This window comes from Hyla sarda, chromosome 2 (assembly GCF_029499605.1).
Source record: "Hyla sarda isolate aHylSar1 chromosome 2, aHylSar1.hap1, whole genome shotgun sequence".
Lineage (NCBI taxonomy): Eukaryota > Metazoa > Chordata > Amphibia > Anura > Hylidae > Hyla > Hyla sarda.
This window is the reverse complement of record NC_079190.1, coordinates 240,817,498-240,843,370: the sequence shown is the minus strand read 5'-3', so window position 1 is coordinate 240,843,370 and position 25,873 is coordinate 240,817,498. Positions and strand designations below refer to the sequence as shown.

General features: G+C 43.5%; 1 protein-coding gene across 1 annotated transcript in view; it reads left to right on the top strand.

Moving 5' to 3' along the window:
- SLFN11 (schlafen family member 11) overlaps positions 1-25,873 on the top strand; it is a 139,134-nt gene that overhangs the window by 105,381 nt on the left and 7,880 nt on the right. Inside the window, exon 5 of the mRNA XM_056556731.1 lies at positions 24,027-24,149. Coding sequence (XP_056412706.1) covers positions 24,027-24,149 — 123 coding nt within the window. The remainder of the gene's footprint in view (positions 1-24,026; positions 24,150-25,873) is intronic.

The following is a 25,873-nucleotide window of genomic DNA, read 5'->3' as shown; positions in this document are numbered from 1 at the left end:
GCCAACGTGCCTTTAAATGAACAGTGGGCTCATGAAGAAACGCAGTATAAGCAGTGCGTAAGGCATCCCCCAAATCATGTAGTTGTCGAGCCACCCTCTTCCTATAGGATATCACATACGACACTATGCGTCCCCTTAAGACCACCTTTGCCGCCTCCCACAGCGTCTGTACAGAAATGTCAGGAGTATTATTATGCTGCAAATATTCAGTCCACCACCCTTTCAACAGCTCCCCAAAACGTTCCACCCACGCTAGACCCTGGGGGAACCGCCACAAATAGTCCGTGCCCTTAGGTACCAAATCCACCCACTTCAAGGAGACTGGGGAGTGATCTGATATCACCAAATCCTCAATGCGGTGATGCAACACTCTGGGAGTGAGCGAAGGCGACGTGAAAATATAGTCAATTCGCAACCAAGAATTTCTAGCATGTGAATAATGTGTAAAATCCCTGGTGTCTGGGTGCAGAAGGCGCCAAGTATCAACCACCCCTACCCTCTCTGCCCATTGGTGCAGGGTATATACATGTGAAGTAGATTGCGAAACCCTACTGTAAGGGTCACTCTTCCGATCCTCCCCAGGGTACATCACCGCATTAAAGTCGCCCGCCACTACTCTATCACGAGCCGCGCTGCTCTGGATACTCAAAGCAATCCTATTAAAGAAAGAAGATGACCTTTCATTAGGCCCATAAATATTGAAAACATCAACATCCCCCGACGGGGTCTTAATATGGGCTTTACAAATCCTACCCTCTTCATCGTGGCAAGTGGATAACAACTCATAAATAAAGGATTTGTTAAATAAAATTAATACCCCAGCCCTACCATCAATAGCAGGAGACCCCAATACTTTACCCACCCACCCCTTATGCATTCTGGAAAAATCAGGAACTGTAAGGTGAGTCTCCTGCAGCAATGCCACATCCGGAGATAACCTTTTTAAATGACGTAATACCATGTTCCGCTTGTGTGGTGACTTCAGACCTTTGACATTCCACGACACTATATGCATGTTATTGGGATAATGATAAGAAGCAATGTTAATAGCAAATTGGAACATAACAATTATATCCAATGGTGCAGGAGACCAAAACATGTGGGATGTAAGGCAATCATGAGAATTCAAAGACAACCCCTTCCCACCCCCCACCCCCCCTAATGGCAACTAAGAAAGAAAAAAAAGCCTCCCTCCGTACCCCAATGGGAAGGCAACACAGTGCTAATAAGCAGGAGAACAACCACCCCATAGGAGGCTCTCGCCACTTTACGGACTTCACTTTTTTCCATATGGCAGACACAAGGATACTCTCCAACCATTCCGCTCCCCTACCCTTGTAAACTCACGTCAGCATCCGAGGCCAACGGCAACAAACAGCTATAGAACATTTAAAGTATCCCATCCACCCCTGTATTAGAACGAAGAACCCCAAGACCACATAGTTACATGCAAAAGCCCCCACGACAGAGACAAGTCCCCCCTCATGCACCGACTCCAGCAAAGTACAGGTCATCCCCCTAAATCAGCACGTGAACAAGGACAACAAAGTTAAAACAGCAGAACATAAAAAGAGAAATGTTTCCCCCCCCCCCCTTTTCCCCCTTATTTCCCCCCCGCACCCCTCTCTATACCTATCCCCCTCCCATCGTAAACTCGCACCTATTCCTGAAACCACTAACCCATTACCTTCCTACCAAAACAAGGGGAAAGCAATGTTTTCCAAACAGCCCCCACCCCCTATCCATCCAACTCACACTGAATCCTATTCACAGCCTCTAGCATAAAGCTACCGGGAGATGCTAATCCCACCCCTGGAATAATAGAACAACACAGTGAGCCCAGCTAATCTCCACAAAGAGAAGCGACATAGGCACTCGGACATTTTCCATAACAGTAAGACATTTCAAGCCAGCAAAACGAGCACCCCCGTGAGAGATGGCAAAAACTAAATACACACTACAATGACTGAATTATCCACAGGAACAAGTCCTCAAAGTCACCGGTCATAAGTAGGGAGAAGACATCACATGCAAAATGTGCCACAAAGCTCCTCAAGCAGTTGTCTCCGCCACCTTAGCCCCACGCTGCTCCTTCGGGGACAGTGACCAGTCATCCAAGTTGCGTTGGGATGGCGGAGGTAGAAAATCATCTGCGGTCGCGTTCCATATGGCAGACACAAAGATACCCTCCAACCATTCTGCTCCCCTACCCTTGTAAACTCACGTCAGCCCCCGAGGCCAACGGCAACAAAGAACAGCTATAGAACATTTAAAGTATCCCATCCACCCCTGTATTAGAACGAAGAACCCAAAGACCACATAGTTACATGCAAAAGCCCGGACGACAGAAACCAAAGACAAGTCCCCCCTCCAGCAAAGTACAGGTCATCCCCCTAAATCAGCACGTGAACTAGGACAACAAAGTTAAAACAGCAGAACATAAAAAGATAAATGGTTTCCCCCCCCCTTTCCCCTTTATTTTCCCCCATTTTCCTCCCTTCCCCCCCCCCCCCCCCTCTATATACCTATCCCCCTCCCCTCCCATCGTAAACTCGCACCTAATCCTGAAACCACTAACCCATTACCTTCCTCACTTCAACCCTCCCCTTCGACCCCCAGCACCCAACCTCAACAAAGACCTACTAAAACAAAGGGAAAGCAAAGTTTTCCAAACAACCCCCACCCCCTACCCATCCAGCTCACACTGAATCCTATTCACTGCCTCTAGCATAAAGCTACCGGGAGATGCTAATCCCACCCCTGGAATAATATAACAACACAGTCAGCCCAGCTAATCTCCACAAAGAGAAGCGACATAGGCACTCGGGCATTTTACATAACAGTAAGACATTTCAAGCCAGCAAAACGAGCACCCCCGTGAGAAATGGCAAAAACAAAATACACACTACAATGACTGAATTATCCACAGGAACAAGTCCTCGAAGTCACCGGTCATAAGTAGGGAGAAGACATCACATGCAAAATGTACCATAAAGCTCCTCAAGCAGTTGTCTCCGCCACCTTAGCCCCACGCTGCTCCTTCGGGGACAGTGACCAGTCATCCAAGTTGCGTTGGGATGGCGGAGGTAGAAAATCATCTGCGGTCACGTTCAGACGGGAAGGCAACGATCTGTTTCCTCCTCTGCCAAGTCATCTGTGGGTCCCCGCCGAGGACCCCTCAGGAGATCCAATGAGGGACGACAGGCCCTCTCAAGCCGCCTCTGGAGACTGGTACGTGTCCACCACACCATCCGAGCGATAAACCCGCAGTGTCGCTGGGTAGGATAGCGCAAAGCGAACATTCTTCTGAAATAAGTCTGAGCAAATCTGTGCAAACAATTTTCTTCTCCTTGCGACGTCTGCTGAGTAGTTGCCAAAAATAAGAATTTTAGCATTTTCCAGGCGAAGGCCATCCCTTTTACGGCGGAACGCCGTTAGTATTTCAGACTTGTCCGTAAAATCAAGATAACGAACAATGACCTGCCTGTCTCGAACGATGCTGTAGGGCTGATGGTACCCCCGGCTCAGAGGCAGACCATAGATCTGGCCCAATCCTGTGCGCCCGCTCCACTCTACACCTGTGAGGCAAGTTCAGCAGTTGTGGTAGTACCGTTTCGCAAAGATGGCGGAGGTCACGTGCTTGCACAGATTCAGGGATCCCAATAATGCGCAGATTATTTCTGCGGGAGCGGTTCTCGAGGTCTTCCGTTTTGTCCCACAACCGTTTGTTTTCTTTTTCCAGCACTTCCACCCGTCGCACAAGCAAGTCAGTGGTCCCCTCCACCTGGGCCACCCTAACCTCCGTTTCAGTAATGCGGTGCGCCTGGGTCTGAACCTCCGCCTGCAGCAGTTGAAGGGAGGCCTGTACCGATGATGCCACAGTACCTTGTACGTTAGTGGAGAGTCTCTTGGCCACCTCCAAGGCCAACCTGGCATAGTCAATGTGGAATAGGTCCCTGTCATCTCCACCATCCGAATGTGCAGCGTCCGATCGTGCTGGTGAGACTGCTCTGCTGGAGCGGGGGGACTCCGCCATATTGTCGGCCTCTTCAGTCCGCCCTGGGGTCTTTTGTTGGCTTCTACTGCGCTGTCTGCTTCCCATTCTGAGGAGGTAGCGGTCCGTACACGTTCCCCCAGCGATAGTTCGGCAAATTAGTCGTCAGATTTGAAATAGCAGGTAGTCGGGATTAAAAGCAGGAGGGGAGCGGAGCTGGTTCACGGTGCGTCTCTACCACATGGCGCCGGAACCGGAAGTCTTAAGATTTTTTTAATAGAAATCATTTACAAATCTGTTTAACTTTCTGGCTCCAGTTGATAAAAAAAAAGTTTCCACCGGAGTACCCCTTTAACACCCACTTTAGCCCCTTAAGGACCCGTGACGTACGCGTACGTCATGACACCCTGGTACTTAAGGACCCATGACGTATGCGTACGTCATGGAGAATTCCGGCCCCTGCCGGGCGGGAATCGGACCTGGATGCCTGCTGAAATCATTCAGCAGGCATCCCGTGCAAACACCCAGGGGGGTCATCAGACCCCCCCATGTAGGCGATTGCGGCAAATCGCAAGTGAATTCACACTTGCGATTACGGGTCTATGGTGACCCGCAAAATAAGGGAGATTGATAGGAGTGAGGTGGCAGGGGTGCCACCCCTCCTATCCCTGCTATTGGTCGCCAGAAGCGATGACCAATAGCAGAACAGGGGCAGGGGGGTTAACTTTCGTTTTCCCCGTCCTGCCCACCCACAATAGGCGGGGCAGAACAGGGAAACGACAGAGGACCGGGCGCCGAAGATGCACTTACCCGTCCGGAGGCAGCGGGTGACGATGTTGTGCGGCTGGATCCTACGAAAGCTGGTGAGTTGCCTAGCAACATCTGGAGGGTACAGTTTGAGACCACTATACAGTGGTCTCTTACTGTAGCCCTCCAGATGTTGCAAAACTACAACTCCCAGCATGCCCAGACAGCTGTTTGGGCATGCTGGAATATGTAGTTTTGCAACAGCTGGAGGTCTACAGTTTGAGACCACTATACAGTGGTCTTTAAACTGTATCCCTCCAGATATTGCAAAACTACAACTCCTTGCATGCCCAAACAGCTGTTTGCTGTCTAGGCATGCTGGGATTTGAAGTTTTGCAACATCTGGAGGCCCACAGTTTGGAGATCACAGCTGGAGGCACACTGGTTGGAAAATACTGAGTTAGGTAACAGAACCTAACTGAAGGTTTTCCAACCAGTGTGCCTCCAGCTGTTCCAAAAGTACAACTCCCAACATGCACGGTCTGTCAGTACTTGCTGGGAGTTGTAGTTTTGAAACAGCTGTAGGTTTGCCCCCCATGTGAATGTACAGGGTACATTCACACGGGTAGGTTTACAGTAAGTTTTCTTTTTCAAGTTTGGGCTGCGGCAAATTTGTTGCCACATCGCAAACTCCTAGTGGGAAACTCACCATAACACGCCAGTGCGAATGTACCCTAAAAACACTACACTACACTAACACATAATAAAGGGTAAAACACTACATATACACCCCCTTACACTGTCCCCCCCCCCCCCCCCCCCCCAATAAAAATGAAAAACGTATTGTATGTTTTCCTTAAAACAAAGAAACATCCATAGTAATACAGCTTCGTGTACATTTTGGGGTGGGTAACGTACCGAGCAGTTTTTTGTTTTTTTTGTGGGGGGCTTCAGTATTGTTTATCTGCCTGTTGGTGCTGCATTGTCTTCCTTCCTGACGTAAACTCCAGCCTCAGCACAGCGACGCAAGATTCCGCCCACCAACGCCACAAAATGCAGGCTCAAAATGAATCAAAAAAGCCTCCAGAGTATGGTGGGTATTCATGGTGCGGTATAGTATCTTTTTAATATTTTTACATTTCTAAGGAGGGTGAATGGGTTGTTGCGGGATAGTTGGAGTGCAGCTATTTAATGCCAGGCAAGCCAGTCAGGGTGTCAGAACATGGACAAGGGAGTGGACATGGATGACAGGAGGGTGGACATGGGTGACAGGGATGATAGGAGGGTGGACATGAGTGATGGGGGGGTGGACATGGGTGATGGGGATGGACAGGTAGGGTGGAGATGAGTGGGGGGGGGGGGCTTGGACAGGGTTGAGAAGGGGTAACAGAGGGGTGGAAAGGGTACGGTACCTTAAGCAAGCCGGCCCGCGCAGCTTGCAGTTCCAGGGCAGGCACGGGAGTCCGGCGCAGATGCAGCTCGTTCTGCCCCAGGGCACCATTTCCATCTCACTGCGCCGCAAGGGAGAGGGGGACGCTGTGTGCGCAGTGCGCACGCAGGCTTCCCCCATGCGCCGTCAGTCATAAGCGCGCAGGCCGTGGCGGGACATTTTTTTTTTTAAATCACTGCAAAATCCTGCGGCACCACGGGCACCCCGCTGTCATTACTGCACAGAGCTAACTCGCTCTGTGCGTAATGACGGCCGATACAGGAGCCAGAGCATCGTGACGTGACAGCCGCTACGCCCCCTCCCATAGACTTGTATTGAGGGGCGGGCCGTGACGTCACGAGGGACGGAGCCATTATGTTACGATGCTTCGGGCCCTGTATCGCCTGTCATTATGAACGGAGCGAGTTTGCTCTGTGCAGTAATGACAGTGGGGTGCTGCAGCCAAGATCCCAGGGGTCCCCAGTGGCGGGACCCCTGCGATCAGACATCTTATCCCTTATCCTTTTGGATAGGGGATAAGATGTCTAGGGGCAGAGTACCCCTTTAAATACACAGCCAGTTTTATTTTTGCATTCTTGTTTTTTCCTCCCTGCCTTCTAAAATTCATAATTCTTTTATATTTTCATCCACAGCCCCTTGTGAGGGCTTATTTGCGTGACCAATTATCCTTCATAATGACATCAATCATGTTACCATAAAATGTATGGTGCAACCGAAAAAAAAAATATTATTTGTGTGGGGAAATTAAAAAGAAAACCGCAATTTTGCTAAGTTTGAAAGGTTTCATTTTCACGTTGTACGCTTTACGGTAAAAATAACATGTTTTCTTTATTCTGTGGGTCAATACGATAAAAATTATACACATGATTACATACTTTTCTATTATTGTACAGCTTTAAAAAAAATCTCAAACTTTTTAAACATGATTAGTATGTTTAACCCCTTAAGGACGCAGGACGTAAATGTACGTCCTGGTGCGGTGGTACTTAACGCACCAGGACGTACATTTACGTCCTATGCATAACCGCGGGCATCGGAGCGATGCCCGTGTCATGCGCGGCTGATCCCGGCTGCTAATCGCAGCCAGGGACCCGCCGGCAATGGCCGACGCCTGCGATCTCGCGGGCGTCCGCCATGAACCCCTCAGGTGCCGGGATCAATACAGATCCTGGCATCTGCGGCAGTGCGCGATTCGAATGAATGATCGGATCGCCCGCAGCGCTGCTGCGGGGATCCGATCATTCATAACGCCGCACGGAGGTCCCCTCTCCTGCCTCCGTCCGGCTCCCGGCGTCTCCTGCTCTGGTCTGTGATCGAGCAGACCAGAGCAGAAGATGACCGAAAACACTGATCTGTTCTATGTCCTATACATAGAACAGATCAGTATTAGCAATCATGGTATTGCTATGAATAGTCCCCTATGGGGACTATTCAAGTGTAAAAAAAAATGTAAAAGTAAAAGTAAAAAAAAAAGTGAAAAATCCCCTCCCCCAATAAAAAAGTAAAAAGTCAGTTTTTTCCTATTTTACCCCCAAAAAGCGTAAAAAATAAATTTTATAGACATATTTGGTATCGCCGCGTGCGTAAATGTCTGAACTATTAAAATAAAATGTTAATGATCCCGTACGGTGAACGGCGTGAACGAAAAAAAAAAAAAGTCCAAAATTGCAACTTTTTTAATACATTTTATTAAAAAAAAATTATAAAAAATGTATTAAAAGTTTTTTATATGCAAATGTGGTATCAAAAAAAAGTACAGATCATGGCGCAAAAAATGAGCCCCCATACCGCCGCTTATACGGAAAAATAAAAAAGTTAGAGGTCATCAAAATAAAGGGATTATAAACGTACTAATTTGGTTAAAAAGTTTGTGATTTTTTTAAGCGCAACAATAATATAAAAGTATTTAATAATGGGTATCATTTTAATCGTTTTGACCCTCAGAATAAAGAACACACGTCATTTTTACCATAAATTGTACGGCGTGAAAACGAAACCTTCCAAAATTAGCAAAATTGCGTTTTTCGTTTTAATTTCCCCACAAAAATAGTGTTTTTTGGTTGCGCCATACATTTTATGATATAATGAGTTATGTCATTACAAAGGACAACTGGTCGTGCAAAAAACAAGCCCTCATACTAGTCTGTGGATGAAAATATAAAAGAGTTATGATTTTTAGAAGGCGAGGAGGAAAAAATGAAAACGTAAAAATTAAATTGTCTGAGTCCTTAAGGCCAAAATGGGCTGAGTCCTTAAGGGGTTAAATAGGCACTGTCAGATACAAATACTTTTGATATGTTGTAAAGCATGCAAAACCAATAGGTTTTGCAATTGCTTCCATTAGAAAATTTTCCGTTTTTCATACTGAAAAAGCCAAACAACTGCCCCCCCCCGCCTGCTTGGACACTTACTAGTCCTGCTGTGTCCATGCATCATCACCTATGTCATGGACACACTTCCTTGATTGACAGCTGTGAGCGCAGGGCTCACAGCTGGAGGAAAAATCCTCCCACTGTCAGCTTGTGTCCCGCTACTGTCAGTGAAGACAAGCTGGGAGTTTTAGTTTTGCTAATGCTAGGGTGCTAGGCACATAACAATTAGATGTACATGGTCAGGATTAGGTACTGAGTGATATATTTCAGGGGTGTTGAAATTTTATAAAAAACTACTTGTCCACGGGACTAAAATGGAGCAAAATCTACTTGTCCCTCATGACGATCCACTTGTCCGGGCCAATTTTGGCTTTTACGCTCTCATTTTTTTCTCCTCGCCCTATAATAGCCATAACTACCTACTATAATGATACTTTTTAATTTTTCAATAACATATTCTCTGAACCAAAAAAAAAAAAAAATATATATATATATATATATATATATATATATATATATAAAAAGCAAAATCATCGGTAGTTGCTTTTTGCATCACTGGACTAATACGGCTACTCCTAACTAATATATATATATATATAATTAAGGAAAGTCAAATTGAAATAGTAAAAGATAATTTTGCAGATTTGGTGTTTTCTTTTGTGCTCCATTTACCTTGTGGTCAGATAACATGTTAGTTTTATACTTTAGGCGCCTGATTACAGCGATACCAGATTTGTATCATTTACGTCATGTTGTACTAATTCTGGACTTTTTCTAATTTTTTAAATTGCCATTTTTTAATCCCTGTAGCTTTTTTTTTTTTTCCCGCATACCAGGCTGTATGAGGGCTCATTTTTTGCGCCATAATCTGTTTTTTGTATCGGTACCATTTTGTTATTGATCTGACTTTTTTTTAATCGCTTTTTAACTTTTTTTTCTGGGATATTATAAAAATTGCAAATCTGTGGTTTGGTATTTTTTTTACATTTACCGTACGGGATGCATAATGTTATATTTTAATAGGTTGTACAATTACGCACGAAGCGATACCAAATAAGTTTATTTTTATTATGTTTGCATGTTTTTATATAGGAAAAGGGGGTGATTTGAACGTTTAACATGGAAGGGGTTAATGTAGCGGTCTTCAAACTGTGGCCCTCCAGATGTTGCAACACTACAACTCCCAGCATGCCCAGACAGCCAACGGCTGTCCTGGCATGCTGGGAATTGTAGTTTTGTAACATCTGGAGGGGCACAGTTTGAAGACCACTAGGTTAATGTGTCTTTCAAACTTTTATTAAAACTTTTTTATTTTATTTTATTTTTTTACACTTTATTAGACTTATGAGGAATCATTATATTCCTCAGACAGATGAATAGAGTTCTATTGAACTTTATTAATCTGTGTGCACTGTGATCCATTGATAGAGCCTGGTCCAGCCAGGCTCTATCAATGACAGAGCCGGGACAGGAGGAAGCAGAGGTAAGTCCTCCGGCTACCTCCATAGTGGATCGCCCCCGTGCGATCACGCTGCGGGGGGGGGGGGGGGGGGGGGGCGATCCACCCCACTAGCCCACCAGGGAGCATTCACATGTCCCTTTAGACACCACTGTCAGCTTTGACAGCGGTGATCTAAAGGGTTAATAGCCAGCCGCGGCAATCGCCGCATGCTGGCTATTAGCGGCGGCCCCCGGCTACTGAGAACAGCCAGGGGCTGCAGAGTATGGAGCGGGCAGGAATCCCGAGCCCGCTCCATACATACTGCAGAGCGCCGCATGCATCTCCCCGTGCAGACGTGCGGGGAGTGGAGGCAGAGGACGCAGGTCTGCACGGGGAGAAATAAGCCACGTCCCCTCATCTCCCCCCGCACTTCGGCAGAGCAGGGGAGAGAAGACATACACAGCTTCTCATCTCCCCTGCTCTGCTTCCGAGGACACAGGCTGCAGAGTATGGAGCGGCAGCCCGCTCCATACAGACTGCATGCAGACCGCCGCCGCACTTGTCAGGTCCGGCCCTGCTTGCCCGAAGCCGGGCTAAGGGCCGGACAAATTCACCTGCCCGGCGCCCAAAACTGCTAGTCCCGGGCGTCGGGCGATAGGAATTCCACATCCCTGTATTTAAAAAAAAAATGTTTTTTTGTTGGATCTGACGGGTACGCTTTAAAATTACTCTAGTTGGACCACCTATAACTTTCTCATTTTTCCATATATATATAGATATATATATATATATATATATATGCTAATTTTTTGCGCCGTGATACTTTTTATCGGTACCACTTTTGCGTATGTGTAACTTTTTGATTGCTTTTTGTTAATTTTTTTGGGAATATGATGCCACAAAAATGAAGCAATTTTTTCATTTTTCTTTCTTTATGTTTACCCCGTTCACTGTATGGGATCATTAATGGGGCTTTTTCACATTTTTTTTTTACTTTTTATTTTTACACTTTTTTAGTCCCCATAGGGGACTATTTATTGCAATCATTAGATTACAGATACTGAACAGTGCTATGCATAGCACTGATCAGTATGATCAGCGATCTTCTTCTCTGGTCTGCTTGATCTCAGGCCAGAGAAGAAGACCCCAGTATGACGGCCGGAGCAGGTAAGGGGACCTCCAGCTGACATGCTGGATAATCGGATCCCCGCAATCATCCATTTTAATTGCCGCAGATGCCATGATTTTGTATTGATCACGGCATCTGACGAGTCAATAGCGATCACTGATGTATGCCATTACCAGCAGGTCCCTGGCTGCTAATAGCAACCGGAACCTGCCGCGCATGATGCAAGCCCCAGTCCTGTGTTGGTGTCATGTATAGGACGTAAATGTACATCCTGGTGCGTTAAGTACCAGGGCATCATTTACATCCTATGTTGTTTCAGGGTTAAAAACATAACCTACAGCTCTCCCGAAAATCACATGGAACATACAAAAGTAATAGAGATGAGCAAACTTACAGTAAATTCGTCACACACTTCTGGCTCGGCGGTTGCTGACTATAGCCTGCATAAATTAGTTCAGCTTTCATGTCCTCTGGTGGGCTGGAAAAGGTGAATACAGTCCTAGGAGACTCTCTCGGAGCATCTGAAAGCTGAACTAATTTATGCAGGTGTGGTAGCTTGGGGGTGTAGGGTAGGTAGTGTGTAGCTGTGCAGTGATGAAAGGGTGTTGGATTAACCCTTAACTGTCATGACGCCAGGGTGCTGGTTCCTCTCTGTATATATATATCCTACCGCCACCCGTCCCAGGAACGATAGGGAGGAGTAAAGGATTGTCCACAACCGGAGTTCTAGTAAACTGAAGATAACTTTACTGCAGATTTTATGCAGGTTTAGCGTAGTAACAGTCTTTACAGAGGACTGGACTATAAGTTCCTCACAGGTTTGGTTGAGACCTTGTAGGGAATAAGCTTTAAGCAATTGCTTTACGCTGTTCCACTGGATTTAGGGGAATTGTTTAGGTCCAGCAGTCAGGATTAGGATTGAGTTAGATTGAACTCACGGTTTTGTATTCGGCTGAAGTTAGCAGGCTTCAGGCCTAGATTTGTCTTGCAGGTATACACGGAACTCCTCTCTCTCTCTACTAGTCCGGAACCCAAGAGAGCGATGATTGGGTAATAGCGCCCTTATATCTAAAGTGGCGGGCTTCAAGCTTATTGGTCCCCCAGACCTCTCAATCCTAATACAAAGCATTGTGGTACAACATGAGCACATGACCTGAAAAGTCCTGAACCTTAGCTGAACAATATAATTATCAAACACGTGACCTAAGGTCCTGGAAGCAATATTTAAACTATACATAATATTTATATATATAATATATATATATATATATTGCAAACACATAAAATGAAAGAAGGATGAGGTGACTAGGGGTTATCCCACTAAGAGCATCCTATCAGTACGGAGGAACTCTGACTTTGGGGACTTATACCACAAGGTACAGTACGTGTACAGTACCGGGACACCACACAGGCTAAAATCAGCAACTGCCGAGCTGAGAAGTTAGTGACGAATCTAATTACTGTAACTTCGCTCATCTCTAAAAAGTTATAATAAATAAAAATAAACTGGTGAAAATTGGACAGTGCTTTTGAATTGTGGTTCAACAGAATCATTTTGAAAAACAAAATAATGAAACTGGCCTGGATAAAATGATGGTATCTGAACTTAAATGGGCACTGACAGATACAAAAACTTTTTATAGGTTGGACATCTTGACAATTTGGAATTTCCTTTTTAGAGTCATAATAGCTTATAAAAAAAAACACCCCCTACTATCCAGAACATAATCCTGTCTTTCTGCAGAATCATCTTTGTCAGTGCTGAAGCACAGGCATGGACAAAGTCCAGTAAGTGAGGGCCAGTCTAGCAATACTCTGTGCTCACTCCTGTCCTATCAGACTGCAGCATGAAAAAGGGGAGGGGGTTCTAGAAAAGCCTGCAGTGATATAATGAAGAGACCCATGCATAGTGAGGACACACCCCTCCAACGCACAGAATGACAAAGCAGTTAAAGGGGTACAAAAAAATGTTTCCAAATCAACTGATTCCAGAAAGTTAGTTTTGTATATTACTTCTATTTTTAAAAATCTTAACCCTTCCATTACTTATCAGCTGCATAAACTATTTGTGAAGTTCTTTCCAGTCTGACAACAGTGCTCTCTGCTGACACCTCTGTCCGTTTCAGGAACTGTGCAGAGCAGGAGAGGTTTTCTATGGGGATTTGCTTCTAATCAAGACTGTTCAGGTGTCAGAAGAGAGCACTGTTGCCAGACTGGAAAGAACTTCACAAATTTCTCTGTAGTATACAGTAGCTGATAAGTACTGGAAGGGTTGAGATTTTTTTATAGAAATAATTTACAAATCTGTTTTAACTTTCTGGCACCAGTTGATTTGAAAACATTTGTTTTCCACTTGTTTCCACCGGAGTTCCCCTTTAACCTGTTGGGGACAAAGGGTGTACCTGTGTACCCTTTGCCCACTCCCTTTTTATAATGTGGGTCGGGCCCGGCCTCTAACAACAGCCGGGACCTGTGGCTAATAGCGCGCAGCACCATGATCAGTGCTGCGCGCTATTAGCCACAGGTCCCGGCCGGGCCCGACCCGCTGTGACGCGGGGGCTATTAACCCTTTAGACGCGGCATCCAAAGATGATCACCTCGTCTAAAGTGCTGCCGGTTAGCTCATGGGGCTGTTCGGGACCGCTGCAGTGAAATCGCTGCGTCCCGAACAGCTGTAGGACACAAGGAGGGTCCCCCTACCTGCCTCCTGGTGTCCGGTGGCTGAATGACTACTCAGTGCCTGAGATCCAGGCATGAGCAGTCAAGCGGCAGAATCATTGATCAATGGTTTCCTATGAGAAGCCATTGATCAATGTAAAAGATCAGTGTGTGCAGTGTTATAGCCCCCTATCGCTGTGTGCGGAAATGTTCAAATTATAAAAATATATTGTTAATTAAACAGCACGGTCAATGATGTATGCGCAAAAAAATTCCAACGTCCAAAAAATACAAAAATAATACCGCTAAAAACTCACGGTGCAAAAAATGAGCCCTCATACGCAGAAAAAGAAAAAAGTTATTGGGTTCAGAAATATAGACAATTTTAAACGTATACATTTTCCTGCATGTAGTTATGATTTTTTTCAGAAGTACGACAAAATCAAACCTATATAAGTAGGGTATCATTTTAATCATATGGACCTACAGAATAAAGATAAGGTGTCATTTTCACAGAAAAATGCACCGTGTAGAAACTGAAGCCCCCAGAAGTTACAAAATGTTTGTTTTTTCAATTTTGTCACACAATGATTTTTTTTTTCCGTTTCGTCGTAGATTTTTGGGTAAAATGACTGATGTAATTACAAAGTACAATTTGTGGTGCAAAAAATAAGCCATCATATGGATTTTTAGGTGCAAAATTGAGAGAGTTATGATTTTTTAAAGGTAAGGAGGAAAAAACAAAAATGGAAAAACCCTGCATCCTTAAGGGGTTAAAGCTGTCACTGCTATCCAGCTATTTCTGTAACTCCCAATGAGACTTCTGCACATGTCTACAGGTATCTTGACCCACTCCTCATAAGATACTGCTCTCAGGTGTGAAGTTGTCTTCTCCAGACTGTATGTTTCAGCTTATTTCCCAGATGGTTACTAGGATTCAGATCAGGGCTCAGAAAAGGCAACTTCAAAATAGTCCAGTGTTTTGCTCTGTCATTCTTGGGTGTTTTTAGCATTGTGTTCTGGGTCATTATCCTGTTGAAGTACCTATGACCTGCGACTGAGACCAAGCTTCCTGACACTGGGCAACATGTTTTGCTCTAAAATGCCTGGATAGTTTGAGGATTTCATTGAATCCTTCACAGATTCAAGACAACCGGTGCCAGTTGCAGCAAAGCAGCCCTAAAACATAACTGAGCCTATTCTATACTTCACAGTAGGTACAATGGTCTCTTCTAATTGACAAAAGTAGGTAACGTTTTTTTTATGCTTCATTTTTGCGTTTGCGGACATAGGGGAACATGTATCAAAGAATTTACACCGTTTTTGTGTGTAAATTCTTACGCGCAAAATTTAGCGCAAGCAGTTTTTTGCGTCTTTTTTTTTTGCATACATTCTGATAGAGCAATTCCTCCTGATGTCATGATACGGGGTACCTTGGAGTGACAGCTATAGTACGCACGGATTTATTAACAGCGTACTTTTCCTTTACACCCAAAAATTTTCCGTAAGTACCTTATTTTGAATGCAAATATAAGCCATCTTGGACTTGACGTAGCAAGATGCTCTAAATTGAAGATTTTCCTACCCTTGGTGAAGGAAAATATAGATTAAACACAAGACGCGAGTATTATGCTTAAACCTCTTTTACTTGACTCAGCAGCAAAAGAAAAAGTATACAGAAAACTTTGAAAACATAGTATATGGCGTAGCCCATGGTGCTATGCCACCTTAGCCAATCAGAACACAGTACGGTACATATCAATAACTGTCACCTTTAACACTTCCTCCTCTGTCGCGAACATAAACTTCTCAAGTAGGATAGAATCTTCAAATGAGAACAGGAACAACAGGAGAAAACCATAATATGGAGGTAGTCCACAATAATCTGGATGAAGTCTCGAGCCAGAAGGTAGTCTTAGGAGGCTGTGAATATAAACAGAATATAAAGAATTATAGGGATGGGTTCCCAGAGAGGGATAATACTCGCGTCTTGTGTTTAATAAAATCTATATTTTCCTTCACCAAGGGTAGGAAAATCTTCAATTTTATATAAAAACAAGACGCTTCGTATTATGCTAGTTTAAAGCTGAAATTAAACAATAGAATAAGTACATATGCAAATAAACATAATAAAATACTAATATAATCATAATAAATTACAATAAAAGCATAGAAACATGAGATTCAGGTTTAAAATAGAATGTTTTAAAAGTCGATTCAGACGACCAATTTGCCGCTTTGAGGATGTCCGAAAGAGAAGCTCCGGATTGAAACAATTTAGTCGAAACTGCTCCTCTGGTAGAATGAGGACCAAATTTAGAAATGTCAATGCCAGCCATTTCCATGGGAAGTTTAACCCATCGGGCAAGAGTACAAGAAGAAACTGGTTTATGGGGTTTACAGAAAGATATCAGAAGTTGAGAAGAAAATTCTGATCGTAAATGCGCCGTTTTGGATTCATAGCAACGAAGGCACCTAACCACACAAAGTTTGTGGTGATGAGGAAAAGCTGGATAGGATACTGAATGTAAATTAGTTTTAGTGCGGCGATAGATTGTAAAGATAACTCCTTCTGGAGAGTATTGCCGACGGGAAATGTCTAGAGCCCTGACATCAGAAACACGTTTGACGGAAATTAAGCATAGTAAAACGGTGAGTTAGAAAGATAATAATTTAAGAGACAAAAATTTATTATCTTCCCATGAAAGAAAAAGATCCAGAAGGATATTCACATCCCAAGTCGAAGTGTATTTAGGTAAAGGGGGACGACGGAAACGTATGCCTTTCAGGAGTTTGCATATTAACGGATGTTTGCCAACAGGAATAGAATCTATAAGAGAATGATAGGCTGAAATAGCAGAGCGATATAGATTAATAGTTCTATAGGCTCTACCAGCATCAAAAGATGCAGAAAGAAAATTTAGGACGTTGGAAATAGATGCATGTAAGGGATCCAGATCCCTTTGAGAGCACCAATGAAGCCAAATTTTCCAGGCTGATCTGTAAACAGATCTGGTACCTGGCGCCCATGCATCGGATAAGAGTTCTCTAGTTGAGAGAGAAAGTGGAGAGGACGGTCTGGAAGGCCCAATATTAGGCAAGCGACAAGAGACAATTGATCCGCAAGGATTAGTGGGTGATAATTGCCAAGAGGATCCTGAAGAAGGTCTGGAGATGATGGAATGATGCGAGGAAAATCTATTAAGAGATGAAGAAGTTGAGGAAACCAAGGTTGAGTTGGCCACCAAGGAATGATGAGAATCAACGTCGATTTCCGAATTGAAGTTTGAAGAAGAACCCGAGGAATAAGATTGAAGGGAGGAAATGCACACAGTGTTTCTTGAGGCCAGAATTGGAGGAAAGCATCCACTCGTAAAGCCTCTGGGTCTGGTCTCCAGCTGAAAAATTGTGGAATTTGACAATTCAGACGTGAAGCAAACATGTCTATGTGGGGGGGACCCCACAATTGATTGATGTGTTGGAATATCTTGGGGTGAAGTCTCCAATCGCTGTAGTCCGATAGGAATCGGGAGTTCCAATCTGCGATAGAGTTGGAAACGCCCGGAAGGTATTCCGCTTTCAAAACCACATTTCTTTCGAGACAAAAATGCCAGGAATCTTTGGCAATATCTGCAAGGGCTTTTGAAGTGGTTCCGCCAAGATGATTGATATACTGGACAGCAGATATGTTGTCCATGCGAAGTAAGACACAACAGTGAGATGAATCCTTCGCAAAACTCTTTAGCGCGAAGAACCCAGCCAAAAGTTCCAAGCAATTGATGTGTAGCTTGGATTCGGAAGGAGACCATTTCCCTCCAGTAGAGAGGGAGTCGCAACGAGCTCCCCATCCTGAAAGACTCGCATCTGATTCTATTACTATATCCAGATTCGGATGGAAGATCGCCTTTCCGTTCCATGTTTGGATGTGAGACAGCCACCACAGAAGTTCTTCCTTGACGTCTAAAGAGAGACTGATTTTTTCTGAATAACCTAGGCCCTCTCTCAAATGTTTGATTTTCAGGCGTTGAAGAGCCCGATAGTGAAGAGGGGCTGGAAACACAGCCTGAATGGAGGCTGACAGGAGACCCACCAAACGAGCTATGGTTCTGAGAGATATAAGATCCTTGTGTAAAATTTGGCGAATCTCTTTCCGGATAGTTTTTAGTCTCCTGGGAGGGAGACTTAGACAAGTGGATTGTGTGTTTATCAAGAAACCCAAGAATTTGATCTCCTGAGTTGGTTGAAGAACGGATTTTTTGAGGTTTAATAGAAAACCTAAGTTGTTCAAAAGATCCAGAGTCCAATCTCTGTGAACCTGAAGAAGAGATATGGATTGCGCCATAAGGAGAATGTCGTTGAGGTAAATAATAAGACGAACTCCTCGACTTCTGAGTAGAGCTACGATAGGTTTTAGAAGTTTGGTAAAACACCATGGGGCCGACGAAAGGCCGAAGGGAAGGCAAGTGAATTGCCATGTCAGATTGTCCCAACGAAATTGAAGGAAAGTCTGAGACGACGGATGAATCGGAACCGTAAGATAAGCATCTTTCAAATCTATTTTGATCAACCAATCGTCTTTTAGAAGTATATCTCTTAAAAGATGGATTCCTTCCATCTTGAAGTGTCAGTACACCACAAAATTGTTGAGTAACCTGAGGTTGATAACTGGTCTGTGACCTCCGTCCTTTTTCTTTACCAGAAAAAGATTGCTGATAAAGCCTGGTGTATTTGGAGGGACCGGTATAATGGCCTTTTTTGTAATGAGATCCTTCACCTCTGAATCTATCAGAGCTTGATCTGTTAATGAAAATTGGATGGGATGAGGAAGAGTGTGTTGTATGGGATGACATATGAAATCTATCTGGAAACCTGATACAGTGTTCAGGATCCATGAGTCGGAAGTAATCATACTCCAATTGTTCAAAAAATGTATGAGTCTTCCGCCTAATGGAACCCGATCTGAAAAAACAGGAAGACTTACCTGAAGAAGTTCTTGCTCGGGGTACTCCTCGATTCCCTCTGGGACGCCATGGTCTTGCTCGATATGGAAAGAATTTGGTGGCATTAGCAGGTTGAACTGCATATGATGTATTGGGTTGGTAGGAGCCTCTTCGGGATGGATTGGAGCGGCCGGGGAAGCGACTCCTACCTTTCCCGGCCCTACCAAAAACTCACCGAGCAAAGACTTTTTTGATATTAGACTGCGCCTTATTAATAGAGGAAAATAAACCCACGTATTTTCCCATTTCGTGGATGAATTCCTCCCCAAATAACATACCCTCAGTAGGGTGTTGGGGGTCATTGGTTGCCAAGTTTGTAAGCTGGGGATCTATTTTAATAAGAATTGAACGCTTGCGTTCTGCAGACAGAGCTGCATTAGCGTTCCCAAAAATGCATGCTGCACGTTGCAGCCAGCCCAGCATTACCTCAGAATTCAAAGGGGTCTGGTTCGTAACAGCTAAGTGGGCTAGATTCAGCATCTTGGTCAACGGACCCAAAAGGTCCATCAGTTTGTCTTGGCATGATCTGAAACTCCTATCCAATCCTTTTTTAGGATTTTTATTCCCTTTAGAAAGGAATTTTGAAAGAATAGAATCCAATTCTGGGGTAATATTAGAGTTGTGAGGTAGGGATGGCCTCGGGCATTCCGCCTTAAGTTTGTTTCGGGTACTTTTGTCAAGGCTTTTAAAAGCTCTAGTAGATATAAATTTTGCCACTTCAGGGATGGGAAGCCACTCTCCTGATCTGGGGTGGCGGATGAGTGCCGGATCAAAATAGGATTGATCATTATCAGGGAATGTAACATTATCCTGAGCCTCATTGTCATCAATGACCTCACCACTCTCCTCAGATAAAGGATCATCCTGGTGAGATACCTCATCATCATCCTCCTGAGAATCCGAAGAATCTCCAGAATCAACTTCTATGAAGGAATCTGGCTTGCGCCGCATAGCGGCTTTTTGAGCCCTGTTAGATGAGTCTTCCTCTTGGGCGGAGGGTATGGTGTGTCTTTGAATAACACTAGTTGGTTGACTCAAGTCAATGAGTTCAGATTGTTTTGGTTCCTGGCTAGTCCCCTTGGAAATCTTTTTAAGGGGAGCATTGCCATCCTCGAGGTGATGCCTCTTGCCAGTAGCCTTCTTAGGTATATGAAACCCTTTTAGCCAATTTGGACACAGTCCACAGGAGACCAATATTGGTCAGATGGGGTACAGGGTCTGGCCAAAGAAGATGGGCCTGGATGTGATAAGGCCATAGATATTGATTTGGACACACTGTCCTGCAATACCGTAACCGCAGATTGAACCGCGGAATGAACTGCCGAGTGGACTGATCGTGCTACCGACTCGTCAATCATAGACTGTATGGTCTCTTTATTCATGAGATCAGTCATGGCAGATTGGGCATGTAAATCTCTGGCTGCAGTGCCCTCAGACATTGTATAGTAGATGGTATATATTAGGGTAAAGCACTAGTTAGGAATATATACTTTTTATATGTATATAAATGAATATATACTAAATGAGTAGTTAATGAATCTAAATAATTAATTAATATTAACTATTAAATTAATATTAAAATAGTGTTACTAAGGAAATAATGTAGCCAATAACAAATATAGCAGAATTTTTTTTTTGGGGGGGGGGGCTGTAGTAACAAAAATCACCACTGGGTGGTAGCACAGGCTAAGGGAAGATAAAATTTAGTATATTTAGTCAAATCAGTTAGTAAGTAACAATTTTAGGAACAGAAGTGCAGAGCGCGTTTGCGAGCGTGACTGGGCGGGATGCTGTCTCTCTGACGAGTGAAAGGATTCCCGCCTCTCACGTCAAGTGAGGACCACACTGACGCGAGATATCGCGAGAGTTCAACGGCTGAGCTCTCACACGAAATGGCGGCGATGACGCAGCAGCTAAAAGAAGAAGATAAGTAAGGACCGCTGGGGTAATAGAGAGGCCGCGACAAATGCGGGGAGTGTGGAAACCGAAACCGGAATCCAGGAGAGACGGGTAATGTATGAAGGGAATAGAAGATATGAATGAGGGATCGTAAATAAAAGAATGGGATATTAATCCCAGGATACCAGATAAAAGTATAAGTTAGGGGAAAAGAAAGAGGGGGAGGGGGGGATTGGGGAATAAATTAAAATAATGAAAATTAATTAATGAAATGCAGAACAATATATAGAAACACTCAATATTAATGTATAAAATAATAATATAAAAGAAAGATAATGGAGATCTTTAATGTAGAAGAATGAATAAGAATGGTAACAATCAGTATGAAGATATTATAGCAATAAATTAAATTAATTAGCAATAATCAATTAATAATATGGAGGAAGAAATTACTCATCTGTTCACACTGCTGAGCAGCAAAAGAAGAGGAAATGTTAAAGGCGACAGTTATTGATATGTACCGTACTGTGTGCTGATTGGCTAAGGTGGCATAGCACCATGGAATACGCCATATACTATGTTTTCAAAGTTTTCTGTAGTCAAGTAAAAGAGTCAAGTAAAAGAGGTTTAAGCATAATACGAAGCGTCTTGTTTTTATATAAAATCATCGATTCTATTTTTCAAAGAGTGGATTGAGGAGATTACTATATTTGCCTGCAATTTATGAAACACATTGTGCTTGATTGATAAATTTAGTGCATAATTTAGAATTCGGCAAAAGGGGTAAACTGCTTCTACTATACACAAATGTCCCCAATAGAGCTGATGGGACTTGACACAAAGCTCCACTTTTGTCTTATCTGTCCAAAGGACAAGCCACAAACCTTTGGACAGATGAGACAAAACTAGAGCTTTTTGGCAAGTCACATCAGCTTTATGTTTGCAGATACAAAAATGAGGCATACAAAAACACTGTTACCTACTTTTGTCAATTAGTTTAAAGTTATTTCACAGAATATTGTGGGTTTTTATGCCTTTAATGGAAGGATGCTAGGGTAACAATTTTGTCTATGTCTCTATATGTGTAAATGAAATTGGTTTTACTATAATTTTCTGTCACCAATCTCTTGTTTTGCAATAGATCAGCCCTTGGTTTTCTTGCTCTCTAATATGCCTATTTCAGATTTCTTCTCCTATAACCTCTCTACTATAATCCTGTTGCGACTGCTCTAATGGTGGAACCTAAAGTCTGCGTCTGCACTGTACATGATTGACGCACTGAGCCCCATTGCTCACAGCAACCAATCATGTCGCTTCTTTCATTTTTAAATGGGCCTCTGAAAAATAAAATAAGCGATCTGATTGGTAACTATGGACAACTGGTCAACTTTTTCTCTGCACAGGTTTTGCTCAATCTCCTCCTCCATGTCTGCCATTACCATATCAGGTTCCATAAAAATCCCATCAACCTGACAGGATGTCCGCTGGTCCTTTCACATATGAAGGTAAACATTCAACTAAAAATGTTATATTGAAATGAATACATTTACAAATAGGTTTGCACAGATCATCTTTATCTGTAAATGTATTATTTACTATCTAAAACTTTTACTTAAATGTTTACTATTTTATTTTATACCATTTAATTTATTTGTAAATAAATTGTGATATAATAAATGCCGGCTGTTACGTAAAACTGCAGGGGTCAAAGTCTGTGTACAATATGTAGGGGTATGCTGTGTTTCATAGGACTGAACAGGGTGCGGGCTGTGTTGCCTGGGTCTTGGGGTAGGTTATAAGGTTCATAGCTAAACTTTATAAGTGATCCTCCATTTCATGCCCATACCCCCTAATTCTGTGCTGTGGCATGGGAGAAACGCAGACAGCTTGCTGCTTCCCACACAGCCAATCACTGGCGTAAGTGGTGTCCTGTTTTAAGCCAGTGATTGGCTAAGCAGGATTGTCCTGTAATCAGCTGCTGGTCTCTGAAGAAAGATGGACAGAAGACAACAAAGGCACACGTAGGAGAACTGGATCTACGACAGATCGACAGGGGACAGGGGGGCAAGGTAAGCCTTGTTTTTTGTTGTTTTTTTTCCTGAGCCCCGGCACCATATTAAAAACACGGGAAGTCGGGTGGGAGGTAGCGGACTCTGTACAAACATGTGGGTTGGGTCTGGGACCAAGGCGTGGAAATTTAAATTATGAGGTGATAATCAAAGCATTTTGTAGCCAGCACAATTGAAAATTGGCAATATTACTATGAGATGCAAGTGCTTTTGTGAATAATCATGCAACCCTAATCTAATGCTATAGACAAAGAAAAATTTAAAGTGAACAAACAAGTGACATAGCTCTATGTACACAAATATTTGAAGTACTGGGTTAGGACAGCATAATACTTTTATATTTTGTGCCAAGATTGGGATCATTTTAAAGCAAGAAAACATTTCACAAATAGTCTCTGAGAGAGGTTTCTCTCAATTGTCCTACTGGATTGATTTCTGTCCTCAGCACATAATATTCATTTTAAGCATGTGGAAATGTACCTTTTATTTAGGCTATGTTCTCACATTTTCGTGTGTTTCTTTGTTTATATAACCAGTTCCTAAATTGAACTTGTGGGCTTTGCAGTGTGATCAGCATTGCCAGTCTAAGGTTAGGTTGACACACGTTTATGCAGTACATCATAGGTATACCTCGGCAGCCCACTGGCGTGTACTGTAGAAAGGGATGACAACATTTACGGTTAAATTAGTATATACCAAAGGGAAAGCAGACCAAATGTAGTCATTGGGTGGGGAGGGAGCTTTATCAAAACTTGTGCAAACGAAAAGTTTCCCATAGCAGCCAATCAGATTGCGTCTTTCATTTTTCAGAGGCCTTGTTAAAAATGATTGGTTGCTATGGGCAACCGGGCAACTTTTCCTCTGGACAGGTTTTGATAAATCTCCCCCTCCAGTGATTACATTAGGCCATTGAAAGGAAAGGGCCCGCTGCAGTATTTCCCAGTATTTAACATTCTTGTCAGGATATCGATAGATACCTGTGACATATTGCATAAAGGTTGTGTGAACCCACCCCTAATAAGATTATTTATGAAGAAGGAAGACTGTGAGTTTGAGCCGCAGCTGGCAAAACAATCTGTTTTTGTAAGTGTGTTTTGACTACAGTTTTCAAATGCAAATGTGGGAACACAGTCTTACACTGGCTGATCAGAATAATTTTTTGCATTACACGGATCTTATTTCTAGAACTATTTACCTGCTTATTGTACTCACATTTGCTTGATCATTTACTACCTTCTTAATGGATTTGTTAATATTTCTTTTCTAGTGCCTGCTCTGGAGTTACAATTTGAAAGACTAACCATTAATGAAGGACCGCCACTGGCGAAGCCTCTGTACACAAAGAAAGGCCTGGAAACAGTACAGGAGTTACAGCAGAGTCTGTTTGACAGTATGTATTTAGTCACAAATATGCAACTTATAGACGGCAATGCACTTCCTTGGGGCTCCGCAAAAATAATAGATATGACTATTCTTTCTGCAGACACCATGTGAACAGTGCAGCAGAATACCATTGAAATCAATGGGACTCTACTGCTGCTAAACATTAATGCAGAATTCTGTTGTGTGAACATGGCCTCATACAGAACGCATGCTGTGTAAAACATCAAAGATCCTCAATTAAAGAGGATCTGTGGTCACCAGTGGCAGTAACCTGTGCAGCCACACCCCCTTCATTAAACTCCCTCCTGCTATAGTCATTGTACAGAACACAGCACACATAATCATGGATTGCTTTCATAGCGAGTGGGGACTACAAAGCCCTATAACTCATAACTGTCTACAAAGTACTGCCACAGGTTACCACAGATTTGCTTTATAACCAATGAATGCCTTAGACATAAATTCTGTATGGTACAACAGCTTGCTGTAAAAGTTAGTGCACAGCTGTTATCTTCTTTTCATCCAACATTTCAATGGCAAGAAATATATCCTTTTTAACAGTATACTGTATGTGGTCATGGTGTTGAAGGATTATTTGGCCCTGGTATAGTGCTGTTAGTAAGTGCAGGACTGTATTATGCAGAGATACACTTTGGCCCTTATTTACTAAGAGTGACGGGTTTATCTCTGAGTGTTTCTTGATTTACTCCGTGTATTTTTCTCCCTGATTTACTAATGTGTCACATGGTAAATTGTATATATGTCCCCCGCACAGCGCAATGATATACCCAGCACAGCACATGTATATATATTTCCCCCACACAGCGCTATCATAAGCTCCCGGTAGCGCATGTTATATATGTCCCCCGCACAGCGCAATCATATGCCCCCAGCAGCACATGTTATATATGTCCCCCACACAGCGCTATCATATGCCCCCAGCAGCGCATGATGCGTGGACCTCGGGCCCCGGGACAGGTAATTATAACACCGGGGATGGCAGAGGCGATGGAGCAGCTGTGGTGGTTGGACTGCTGTGGAGGATTGTGTATAGAAGCGAAGTGGGGACCAGATAACGCTATACACTGGTCCCCACTTCGCTTCTATACACATATGCCTCTGAAGCGCTATCATTGACAAGCAGAGCATTAGCAGAGCATCGGTCAGCGGCTTCCTGGAAAAATGCTCTGCTAATAGAATGCTTGTCAATGATAGCGATACCGGGAGCTTATGATAGCGCTGTGCGGGGGACATATATAACATGCGCGGTGCGGGGGGCATATATATATATATATGCGCTGTGGTAGGGTACAAGATATATAGAAGCTGTGGGGAGCCAGACATATACATATACATCGTACATCGCTGGGGAGCGGACCATGCCGCCCGCTCCCCTGCTTAATAACTTTTGATCGGATCGGGTCTCAGAAGTGAGACCCGATGCGATCAACCCCTTAGCCCCTGTACTACTACCCCCAACATGGAACAGACCCTGTTCCATGATGGGGGTAGGATTTGGTCAGTTTTGAGTCATTTCCCGACAGCTCAGAGCTGTTGGGTTTTGGTGAATAAAAATTCACAGGTTTTCCTGTGAGTTTTTCATCATACTCCGAGTGTTTTTTCTTTTTTTGTCGGGAACACGCCCCTTTTTGTGATAACCATGCCCATTTTGACGGGTTTAAAAAACACTCGAAGTGATGCTATATTTTGTCGAGTTGTGCGACCAAATTT